The sequence below is a fragment of the Empidonax traillii genome, unplaced genomic scaffold (assembly GCF_003031625.1).
Source record: "Empidonax traillii isolate 1590-97213 ecotype Southwest subspecies unplaced genomic scaffold, ASM303162v1 scaffold250:size724861, whole genome shotgun sequence".
In the NCBI taxonomy this organism is placed as follows: Eukaryota; Metazoa; Chordata; class Aves; order Passeriformes; family Tyrannidae; genus Empidonax; species Empidonax traillii.
The window spans coordinates 377,529-389,635 of record NW_020955443.1 but is presented as its reverse complement, the minus strand read 5'-3'; the positions used below and the strand labels follow the sequence as shown (position 1 = coordinate 389,635).

The window sequence follows — 12,107 nt, the reverse complement described above, 5'->3', positions numbered from 1 at the left end:
CTGCATGTGGGTGTGAGGTGCCTGTGTGCCCATGCACGGGGGAGCTCGGGCAGCTGCTTTGCCGTGAAAGGGTCAGAAATAAGGTAAAATGAAAACTAAAATCTTAGTGTTAGATGCCAGTCTACTGAGGTCACGGTTAAATTTACTTGCAGAGAAAGGAACTGGATGTCAGTGGTGCAGTGTGTTCGGCCTGTTAATTTAGGAGCTGGTTTATTGAGGAACAGGGAGGAAAATAAGTGCCGGTTAATAAATATATCTTCTGTGTCAATTAATATTTTTGTTCATATGTTATATAAATAGACTTGTACTTTGTGTTGTGTTTTGGTGAAGGGTTATATGTAGAAAAAAATGAAAGCTACATTTGGTCTTTCAAATAAAAACAGAGCTTAATGTCCGAATTCCTCTGTTGCTGTTGGCTCATGGCGAGGGTGAACCTGTGGCCCGCGAAACGAGCCCCTTGCTCTCTGCAGATGTTGTTCTGTGCCCACACAGAGCAGCCTAGGGATTGCAGCCTGGTTTTTATTTAATTTTTCCTTTTTTTTTTTTTTTTTTTTTTTTTGGTGGAGGCCAAGAATAAAACACTGCAAAGCAGACTGTGCAGGCACAGCTCATCTGATTTTTTTTTTTTGCTTGGATTTCTGAATTCGATAGATCCTTCTGGGTTTGCTTTCCTAAAGCTGGCAGCACAGGGACAGCAACTGATGTCACCGCGCATGGTTTTAAAACTGAGGCATTTTAGTCCCAATAAAATAGATCTCACCAACAGGCCTGTCGCCCCTGAGGAACTGCAGTAGGTCTGCAATGTTTGGGAGCTGCACTGCTCCTGCAATTGAGGAAAACAAATTGCCACTGTATTAGAAGCACGTTCGGACCTGGCCACTGCAAACATGTGGCAGCACAAACTTCAATGTGGTGCTGGAGCCAGAACTCTGCATCGAGGCTGTGCCAGTATGCCTGGTTCCCAGATCCCAGCTGAATCTGTACAACCGGTTAAATTTTGCTATGAGGAGAATGCAAAATTAATTTTTATTGGATTTATTCTGTACAGGCTCGCTCTTTGACAGGCTGTGAGCAGTGTGTCCAGTTTGAAACAAATGGGGAAAAAAAACCCAACAACCAAGGAGCAGTGAATACTAGGCAGGCCGTGTGCTTATGTGCAGGTTCATCTGGTGCTTTGGGTGGTGAGCTGTAATATTTTCAGGTGCATCCCACAGCAGGTTATAGGTGTAGACAAGGAATTTCCTGGAAGCGAATCTTGATCCTTCGGACGAAAAGCTGCATAGCAGTCGCATTCACAGAGTACTGAAGGTGTAAGCCTCATGCTTTTACAAAGCACCTGCTCTTTTGGGAGTGGGAACTGGATGTAGACACTTAATGTGTAGCACCTTGTAAAACTTCTTGCTCTGTTTGTTCTTACTCTTTTGGCCTGGACAAAAGGTGAAGTGCAGGCAGTGGAGTTTGCACACGGCTGTGTGACCTTAGGTGGAGTTTTATCCTCTGCACATGGGTTGTATAACACCCTGGCAGCCCTGCCTGTACTAGAAAGCCCTGGCACGGGTAAGATGCTTGCCACTGTTTTAAGCACTTCGTTAACCAGCCTGCTTTACTCCCTATAGTGCTTTAAAATGTGTTGGCAACTGGTAGTGTATTGGTGACTCACGGTCTAGACCTTAACACTGGGCAATAAACTTCAGCAGTTCGCTGCTTTTGTCAGGAGCTGTGCTGGTTTCCCACCGACAAGATGCCCTGTCTGGTGAGGTAAATAGAGGGAGGAGTAGGGAAGGTGTATTATTAATACTGAAAACTTATTACTTAAATAAACTTAAGGCTGCACATCGTGCATAGAGGGAAATGTCAACCTGCTATGCATGTGAGCAGTTCCTGCCAGCTCGCCCATCAACTGGCAGAAGCTGGACTTGGAGGGGCTCTCACCTTTTCTGGTTTAGTCTCACCATCTCAGTTAGCACCTGTCTGAATTACTTAGGTGAGTCTGCTGAATCAGTGGAATTCTCAAATACAACACCTTGAATTCTTGTTTGGAGAAAGGATGGTGGAGGGCAATGGCTCTGGGGATGTGCGGTTGGAAGTGGCAAAGCGTCTTGCAGACCAACATCTGCATTTACTTGGCTCCTCTTTGTTTTTCCAAATCTCCTTTGGACAGTTTCTTCACAAAGAAAATTTAACTGTTATTTCATATCCAGTGAACTACTCAGCATTTGCTAAAGGAATATCAGGGCTGTCTCCGGTCAGTGATGTAGTTTAAGCAGCAGCGTTCTTGATCTGTGATTTTGCTGATGATTTTTTTAATTGTCTTTTTCCCTTTTTTTTATCTGAACTTTTTATTGTCACCTCTTCACTGTCACCTTTTCATCACTTCTACTTCCAACTCCGCCAAGTGAACCTAAGCTAAACACCAGAAATCATCTTTCTCTTGCAGCCTTTTTTTTAAGGGCTTCACAGACCATTTGTCTGAAAAACAGTCATACATCTGTCTCTTTTATATAAATACACATATAGATACATCTTCTTAGTCGTGGCCTACATCTATTACTGAAGTAATAAAAGGCTCCATTTTGAAACAGGGTACTGTGGGTACTGGGTTGTGTGCAGACCAGTTCTTACGGTTTTTCCCCCTCACTTCAGGTTGTGTGAACAGCAGGAGATGGATATTCTTGCAATATTTGGTATTGTAGACAGTGAAGGAGATAAAAACCAATATTTAGAGAGAGGTTCACCTCTTCTGTAAACAAACCCAACAACAAAAAAACCCCATCATGCTTGTAATAGGGCATTTAACTTGTGTAGATGGAGCAACTCCCAGGTAAATGTCAGGACTCTCGTTTTTGGTTCCTGCATAGGAACTGATGGTTGAGGTGTTAGTCAGCCCCCCACACACCTCCCGAAATGTGTGGCTGGAGCCCATGTTTGCACACTGCAGTCTTTTATGTCCCAAAGGGCTCTGCAAAGAGGCACACACCCACCACTGCTCCGTTTGGTGGCTGGCACAACCACAGGAGAACACCCTTTGTCCATCAGAGGTGCCCTGTGTGGGTGTGCTGCATGCAAGACTTCCAGCTAATCACTGCATCCTCTCTTAACCCAGCAAAACACTCAGTGCAGGCTGAGTTTCTTGGCCAGTGGTTCTGGTGCTGTCCCTGTGCGTGCTCACCGGAGCTGCCGTGAGCTCTGCTACCGCAGGGAGCTCAGAATGGGCCAGTTACAGTGATTGTGCTCATCTTCGTGTCTAATTGCCAGAAATGTCAAGGGGTTCATGCTGTAGGGATGAATCCAGACCAGCCTGTATTTCCTCTCTCTTCCAGAGTTCCCTGCAAACAGTGTCTTTGTGCCTTTGACAGGCCCACTAAGAGTGTTTGGGGACAATGGTACCCTCCTGAACTTCTGTTTCCCATGTATTTTCCTAAAAATTGGTGGGTTTGGTGTAGTGATTTTCAATTTTTGTAAATATTGGGGTAGAGAAAAAGTTTGGTCTCTTTCTCTGTAGATGTGTAGTAGAAAATAAAAACCAATTTCCCCTTATTGTAGTCAAATAGCAAGGGCAGTAAAACACAGCAAACCAAGCCCACCATGCCCTGTTTAGGTAGCCCTGATTATATGTAAAACACTTTCAGTGTTGCTGCACTGGTCAACAGCACTTAGGAATACACACATTACCTGCTTGTGGCTCACTTGATGCAACAAGTTTTAAAAAAATTACGTAGAGAATTCCTAGGCTTTTCAGAAAAAGACAGCAGGTAATGAGTGACGTCATTGGTGTCTTGGTACCAACACTGAGATGCTTTTTGGTGAGAGTGAATTAGCATCAGTGCTGAGCCTTGTAAGCATTTCAGTTTTACCTGCAGAGGGGCAGTTCACTGAAGTGCTTGCAGGATCAGGAGCTGCACTGGCCTGGGATAAATGGATTGAGGGTTTGTTCACTGGGTGTTTGTTTGCCTGAGTTTTGCTTTCTTTTTTTCCCCCCCTCCATAGCTGGAGTGATGCTTTGTCATCAGTAACACGCAGGTAGAGCCGCAGCATCCAGCTGCACGTGTGTGTGCAGGGAGAGGCAGGACAGCTCTCTGCCGGGCAGCGTTCCTGCGGGAAGGCTTTCTCCCCTTGGGACGTCGTTGCTTGCTGGAGGGACTGCGCACTTGCCCCTCCAAAAAAGCCAAGAGGCTGTGCTCTCATCCTTCCTTGAAGCCCCCTCAGCCAGCACATCGTGCCCAGCTGCGGGAGCTGGGGCTGCAGGACGCTGGAGCAGAGCTGCTCTGACATCATCTGCCTGCCCTAAAAGCTGCCACCGCCTCTGGATCTTTTGATCCTTACGTGCCGGGCATGCATTCAGGGGGACAAAACTGAAAAGTCTGGAAAATTGCTTGTTTTGAAATAGTGACAATAATTTCATTTTAGGAATGTTTTTAATCTGAGCTGTATAAATAAATAAAATTAATAGTTTCAGCTGAATCAGTGGAAAAAAATAAATCCTCCAAGAATTTAGGCCTGCCTTCTAATGGCAAAAAACCTGAAGCATTGGTTGGGGAAAAAAAAATCTCCAATCCTAGTAGATTCGAAGAGGATAGCATACTGCTGTGGTCAGTACAGACACTGTGAGATTTTTGGTTTCTTTTTCTGTTTGTAGACTCAGAAGAATTAGGAGGATTCCTCTTTTTTTGCCATGAAGATGTCAACAACAACAAGAACAGCAGTGATTAGCTGCTGATTTTTCTTTCTGCTGCTCTGTGGGCTTGAAAGCTGGCTTTTTGGGTGCTTTTTGCTCTTACCTGCTACCACTTAGATCTTCTAACTCTTTCTGCCCCTTCATAATTTTTCTTCACGGATAAAAATCTTGTGGGCTGTTTTTATTGCTAACTTGCTCATTTTTTTATGTTCCTTTCTGTCTCTGAATGTATTGAGCGCTAATAAATGCAAATTTATTGTAATTCCTCCCCAAACCCACGGTTTACTCATGGAAATTAAGTTGATACCTTCAAGTATCTAAGGGATGTAAAAGTGAACCAATTTAATAGCAAAGCTGTTTCATAATCCATATAAACGCATGTTTTAGAGAACTCTTTTGTTACTGATGCAGGTGTTGGCTTTTAAATATTCTAAATCTTGGTTTATTTATCCTTTTCTCTAATATTTCTTTTCTCTTTTTAATAGGTCATCACACAACGAACTAGAAAAACATAGGTAAGTCTTGAAAAAACCACTAATTAAAAGATGTATGGTTGAGATTAGAGTTACCATGTTTATTGAAGAATATTTTGCTGAAATTGTTTTGATTCTGCACTGAGTAGGTTATTAAGTTGTTTTGGGTTCTTTTATCAACTAAAATATGATAGGTATAGTATTATTTGGCTTTTTTTTCCCTGTTGTTTGGTATGCTCTTCTTGAAACACCCCTGATAATTAGCTTTGGACTGATTAATGCTGTAACTGGATAACGGAATTGTTACTAACAAAGAATCTGATTGCAGCAACTGTTTGCTAGAGGTGTTAAATGCTATAAGTACAAAGTATTTTGTGACTAAGGTGAATGATTTTCGGGAACAATGTGTCACACAGGGTTATTCTATGTTTGTTTTTTTTTTTAAAGTATGCCTAAAGTGCAGTTAATTTCCATCTTGCATGTAAGTACCTACAGATATGTTCTTCCCCTCCGTCTGCTTCCTTGCTGGTGCGTGTCCTGTCCAGAGAGCTGTGTGTGATAGAAATGGGCACCTCCTGAGCTGCAGCCCTGGTCTGGTGTATCCAGCGCTGGGAGAAGCCGGACTGAACCAGGACAGACATTATTAGACCCTGCAGACCTGAGATGTACAGAACTCGGGTTTGCACAGTTTTGGAGGCAGTGTTCCCTGTCCGTTGTATCATGTCAGAGTTTGTTTGCAGCTGGGCCTTTGAGCTGTTTGAAGTCTCTGGGGTGCACACAGAGAGCTCCGAGAGCAAACGGTGCCTGTCTTGGCTCTGCCTTTCGGTTCCCTCACTGCAGGATCGCTGCCTTTCGCTTACCATCCAGGCAGCAGGATAAACTCTCTTTCGGGTAGTTTTCTGTTCATTTTGTGTAGCTTGTGGTCTTTCGGGTTTCGTGTATCCAGAGAAAGCAAGGGTGGTGTGTGTGAATATGATTTAAACCTATTTGCATGCATCTAAGTACGTGAAACGTGGTTGATGGCACAACAAGATTGGACACGTGGGGGTTTTTTTGTGTCTTGTTCTGTGGCTGCAGTTATGTAGCAGCTAGACCATCACTTCCCTTGCATGCTTACATGCTTTCCTGTAGTTTAATTGTAATATGAGTAAACTGTAGCTCTGCCTAATAGCCACGTGGTCATCCTAGAGATGAGAGGAACTGGAGAAGGCTCAAGCTCACAAACACAGGCCTCAGCTGTAGAATGCAGTGCATTGGCTAAGGCAGTGACATCAACTGGCAGAAGTTCTGCTGACAGAGTCTTCAGGAAAATAACTGCATGTAAAATTCTGTCCTTTGGTCACACTTCTTTAAAATAAAATTAAAAAAAATCATTGGCCCCAACTGTGATTCTTTCTCACTCTCATTTTTTTCCATCCTCATTTTAGATACTCTGTTGCATTTCTTCCTTCCCCCCTGCTCCATCATTATTGACTTGTTGTCATCTAAATTCCATATTCTCTTTTTTTTTTCCTTCAGTCATTTTTATAACACAAGCATGGAGTTGCCTCTTCTTCCCTCTGCTCTGCCTTAACGTGTTTAAGCAGCACAGTAAATGAGGCACAGCAGCATTAGCAGCAGATGCAGGGCCAGAAGGAGAATCTATTAATTGTTCGGTCTCTGTTCTCACTTTCAGTTCTTTGTTGTATCTTTGTAGGAGTTGGACCATATAGTATTTGCCTTGCTACCTTTTCTCTCTGCCATCTCAAGGTCAAAATAGGTAAACTGCACAGTATGTCGTGTGATTATACAACTGATGTTTGTAACTGCTGCTGCTTGCTGTGCCTCCTGCAGTTAGGCTATACTTGAAGCCAGATTTTTCTTATTCCCGGTGAGAACCTGCAAATTAGTGCGAGATCCTTGTATGTGCAAATGGGTGTTCACAAAAGGGGTTGAGATGTGTTCAGTTCTAGTTGCCTGATGTATTGGTGTGAGGTACTCCTGCAATTTTTATTTCTCTTTTTTTTTTTCAATAACCCCCTCCTCCAGCGCTGTGGGTGTATGAGCAGATAATAACCGATCATAGTGTTTTTCACAGCGTTTTACTAAAATTACATTAAAATCTATCAAGTGTCTTGCAAAGTTTAGTGGAAGATTCGCAGCCGTAGTGTGTCCCTGTAGCAGCTGGTCCTTTCGGCGGAGCCCGTCCTCCTTCCCCAGCACAGCCCTGCCCTGTCAGCTGGGAAGCACTGGATGTTGATTTTGGAGGTGTATCCCTTCCAGGACCAGCGCCTTTGACTCACCACTGCCGTGATGCTTCTCTGGCAAGACACATTTGGTTATCTCACAGGAGCCTGTCGAGGAGGAGAGGAGAAGATGGCCGTGCTCATCCTCCTCCTTCCCCAGTCCCTCCCGTGGTGGCTGTGGGCTGCACTCGGTGCTGGAGGGCAGGGAAATGGCTTCCTCATTCACAGGGCCATCGTGTCCTGCATGAGGGTGGCCAGAGCTGCCACTGACTGGAAAGCCGTGGTAGCCTTGTGCTGCGTGTGGTGCTGTTGCGGGTTCTGCACTGGCGTTGCACGTCAGAGGTTTTACCGGTGGATTTGGCATCGGTGGGAATGGCAGTGGTTGTTGATCTCTGCGTGTGCCGGCTCAGCCGTTTGGCACCACTACTTTGATTTGCATTTTCGACTGCTGTGTCTCTTTCCTGTGTGTTTTTGAAGGGATGCTCAGAGGAAGACAGATGGAAGCAGAGACATAATTCCAAGAAAAAAATCTTGTTAGATGTTAGAATTCAGATTACAGTTAGGGTAAAGTGTTTGTCAGCAATTCATACATCCTTTTTTTCTGCTTTAAGTCTCCCTGGAATATCCTGCTCAGAAATTCAGTGTGTTTCCTTATAGTGAAACGCCTGTAAGGACTTACCCTCTGATGGCAGTCTTGTTTTGGTCCTGTGTGATCAACATTTGCATCTAGGAGCCATGAAACGGGAATCCCCCTAAATAAAAAGTAGAAAGGCAAGAAATCTTCTATCCTAAGGACAGATGAGGTCCTAGAAGATATTTTAATAATTACAGGCAGGTTAGAGTGGCACTTGGATGTAACTACTTCCTAATGAAAAATATATACATGTATATTAATTTATGTATTTTTTGTTGTTTCCAGCCAGGCCATTATGTCTGTAGGCTTTCACAGAGCAATGTAAACAGTAAGTAAATTAGTAGTCAGACTTTTTGCAAGGAAATTTTTAAATCGACCTGACCTGACAATTGTATAAAGGAATTCAACTTCTGTACTGTAAAAAAACCTCAAGAATTCGTAAAAGACATAAGCTTCTTAAAAAGACACAGCATAATCTCATTTATTTACATCAGTTTATACTAGTGCTACATTAGAAGGTAAAAGCCAAGGTGTATCCCCCCAGCTCGTGCAAAGCCATGAGAGGGAGCAGGAGCAGCACTTCCCCACTGTGGTCCACCCTTTCTTGTGGGAAGCAGATGGAGCCCTGACAAAGGATGCTGAGATCAACCCATCAGGGTTCCTCTGCTGACAAAGTCATTCACTCCTGCCTGGCCACGAGGAGCTCTGCTGCAGGAGGAATGCAAGAATTCTTTCCCTTTCCCTCTCAAAGTCTTTGAAAACTGATGATTTTGAAGAACAGCTTTTAAGAAATAGTGAGGAAATGAATAAAAATGTGCCTTGAAATTGGCAAACCACGTGCTGCTGTCCCCAGACTGGCACCACGTGAGCTGAACAAGTGCTGTGTGACCCTGATGTGGCTTGATCTAGGGCCCAGGTCCCCAGGCGTAGGTCTGACAAAAGCTGACAAGCTGAGCCCTGTGGAGGTAAAACCCGGCTCTGCTGTTGGTAGAATTGTACTCTAGGGGCATTTCCCTGCTTTCTTATGGAAGGTGCTCCAAGAATTGGGAGTGCATAAGTGTTTAGCTCCATCACTGGGTATCAGGTGGAACAGGGAGCAGTTCCCTCTTGTTCAGGGCTCACTAGTTTGTAGTGCAGGAAGCTGGGACCACTGTGGGGGTGGCCTGCGTCAGTTGAGGGAAACTGCCCTGAATTTTTAGAAGTGCCAGACCAGGATGGGGAATACATGAGACAACATGATTTGCAAAACCTTACAGAAGAAAAGAAAAATGCTTGCTTTCTTCCCAAAGGAGCCTGATGTATGCAGTGATTAGAGTGCTGATCAGGGGGAGACTGAAAGTGTTCCCATGCGCAGAGAAGATAATGCTGACCTGAGGTTTGGGTAGTGTTGTGTGTAGTCCTAAAACATAGTATCTTGCCAGAAAAAGGTTTTTCTATTACATCATCATGTGTGTGAAATGGATATCTGTATATAAACATAGGTTTTGATGAGCAATATATATTTTGATGAGAACATTAGGATGTGCAACATTAGCTGATACAATAAATAGAGCAGAGGTGCCTCTGAAGTTAAGTTCTAATAGGTATTCTCATGAAGGAAGTGCAGATGCAGGAGCACAGTTACATTCAATTTCACTCACCAGAGTCACTTTGAGTTTAAAGTTTACATAAGCTGAGAGAATGTCTTGAAATTTTCTCTGTGGTGCTCCATGGTAGTAAACTGCAGGGTTAATGAAAAGCATGTAATTGCCAGTTGCTGATAAACCTGGAAGTTTTGAAACAGAACTGAAAGGTCATTGAAATAAAAGCATACCAAAACAATACTTAATGTTTATTTTTGTTATGGGCTGCCTTTTCAAAATCATAAATTACCATTGTGGTTAGCACTGCTATGCAGCATAAAGATGTAACTGCATTGATCCATCACGTTGAATGGTTGTGGTGCCACCACTAACTGAGGAAACCCCCAAACTGGTGGTGGAGGTAAAGTCCTTCCAGGGAAGGATCACGCAGTACGTGTCTCACTGCTGTGCTTCCATCAGGAGTTTAACCCACCATGGTCACAGACTGGTGCTGCTGGGCCCTGTTTCCTGCCAGCACAGCAGGAGGGGAGAGGCTTCCTGACCCAGCTCACTGTCACACCCCGATGCCAGCACAGGGAGAGAGTGGGATGGCTTCTTTGAGTGACAGTGTTAATTTACAGTGTTAATTTACAGTACAGAGCAGTTACAGTTCACTTCTCTGTCAGTTTAGTGTTTCTCCTTAGCATCCAGTGCTGGCTGCTGTTGCCTGGAGTGCTGTGCTGGATGGGTCTTACTGACCTGGGACAGATCTCATTGTTATAATGGGTCTATAAAAACTGCTGCCATTTCTAGGATGTGTCCAGATTATATCCAAAACATCCAGATAATGTGGCTGCTACATTATTGGTTGGCACCACGCCGTCTTACTAGCTGAACTATAAGATCTGTATACTAACTCCCTATAAGATCTGTTTCTTCAGGTTTTCTCATCAAGTAAAGAACTTTTTTACACCATCTGGTTGGTGTAAAATGGTTTATTACAATTCCATTGAATTGCAATAAACATACCTTTGCAGTGCTTTAGCAAGGTAGTGTCTTAGGAGTGTGACTTGCCTTTTGTGAACTGAAGGCCACCCTGGTTTGGGCCCCTGCTCCTCCTGCCCAGCTATGGCTGCTGCTTTGAGGGTGCCAGCTGTAGTGAGCAGGTGAATGGTGTTGACTCAGCCAGTGCAAGCCTGAATCTCAGCTTAAACCTTTTTACCTGTAATTTAATCTCAGGCATTTGTGTCTTAAATTTCTGTAATAATTTTTTTTTGGTGGAGCCTGTTTATTTAGCAAAGTCTATAAAAAACTGGACCCTCAGAACCGAAGATTTAATTCTGTGCTTTTGCTAAGAAGTCCCATGTTTCTGAGTCTGACTGATCTATGGAATTAAAGAAATTGGAAGGTTTAAAACCTTGCATTGAAATGCTATTCTTTCCTTACCATTTCCCCACTTCTGGAGAATCAGCAAGTGTCTGGACCTGTGGCTTTTCCTGCACTACCTGCTGCAATGACTACTATAAATACTTCTGCACTGAACTGCTGTCTTTCCAGTGCAGATAGCAGCTCACCTGATTATGCACTCCCAACAATAGTATCTTCCCACCTAGACTGCTGGTTTGGAAAGGAGGGGTGTATTAAGCAGATGAAGCTTGGAAGTTAATCTGCTCAGGAAGTTATATTCCAGGTGTCAGAGATGTGCACATCCTCATGCTTTGGACAAAGCTTCTATTTGGCAATGAAAAATGGGACTAAAATACAACCTTGACTCAGTTGTAATGTCCTTTTTCCTGCTGAAGTCATCTTTGAACTGTGGAGCCCAAGTGTAGTCCTGGGTCTGGGCTCCAGAAAGCCGTGTGCTTCCTGGCCAGCCCAGCAGCCAGCAGAGAGCAGATGGGCGAGAAACCAAGTGCATGCGTTTTTTTCCACTTGAATTTGTTCATGCCTCTCTCCAAACATAAGTCCATTGTGTGTCAGCCTCTAATGGACTATGTGAAAGGTGGTTTATGTTTTCAGCATCTGCTAATTGACCTGGCCAGTTCTTACCCAGCACGGTAGAGAGAGCGGGCCGGTCTCGTACAAAGGGGAGATGGGTGGGCTGCAATTCCAGCTGCTTTCAGGACTGTACAGACAGCATTGATTCCCTGCAAATAAGAGAAGAGAGGCCTGATGGTGACTGCTCTCTTGATTGGACGAGAAAAAAAATTGTTGAATTAGGTATTAAAAAAAAAAAAAGGTTTTTTTTAAGCTTGCTCAGCTACATTTGGGCAAGTGAGCTGGAACTTGATTTTTTTTGTAAAGGTATTTAGGCAGCTAATGGGCTTTAAGAAGTTGGCCTCTGAAATGAGTCTTACGTAATGCCATGGGAATCCTTGGCTGCATCCCAACCAGTCAAGTCTGTGGAAGCCCACAGACCAAAACTGGGTGTACAGAAGTGGTACCTGCTGTGGTTTGAAGAAGTGGCAAATGCACCTGCAAGCCAGCAGTGCAGCTCCAGCTCTTTAAGGCAAGGCTGGCTTTGCACTCAGGATTTAC

General features: G+C 43.9%; 1 protein-coding gene across 3 annotated transcripts in view; it reads left to right on the top strand.

Moving 5' to 3' along the window:
• Positions 1 to 12,107, top strand: part of MXD4 (MAX dimerization protein 4) — a 36,162-nt gene that overhangs the window by 5,089 nt on the left and 18,966 nt on the right. For all 3 annotated transcript variants that reach the window (XM_027889057.1, XM_027889055.1, XM_027889054.1), the window contains exon 3: positions 5,161 to 5,190. In XM_027889057.1, coding sequence (XP_027744858.1) covers positions 5,161 to 5,190 — 30 coding nt within the window. The remainder of the gene's footprint in view (positions 1 to 5,160; positions 5,191 to 12,107) is intronic.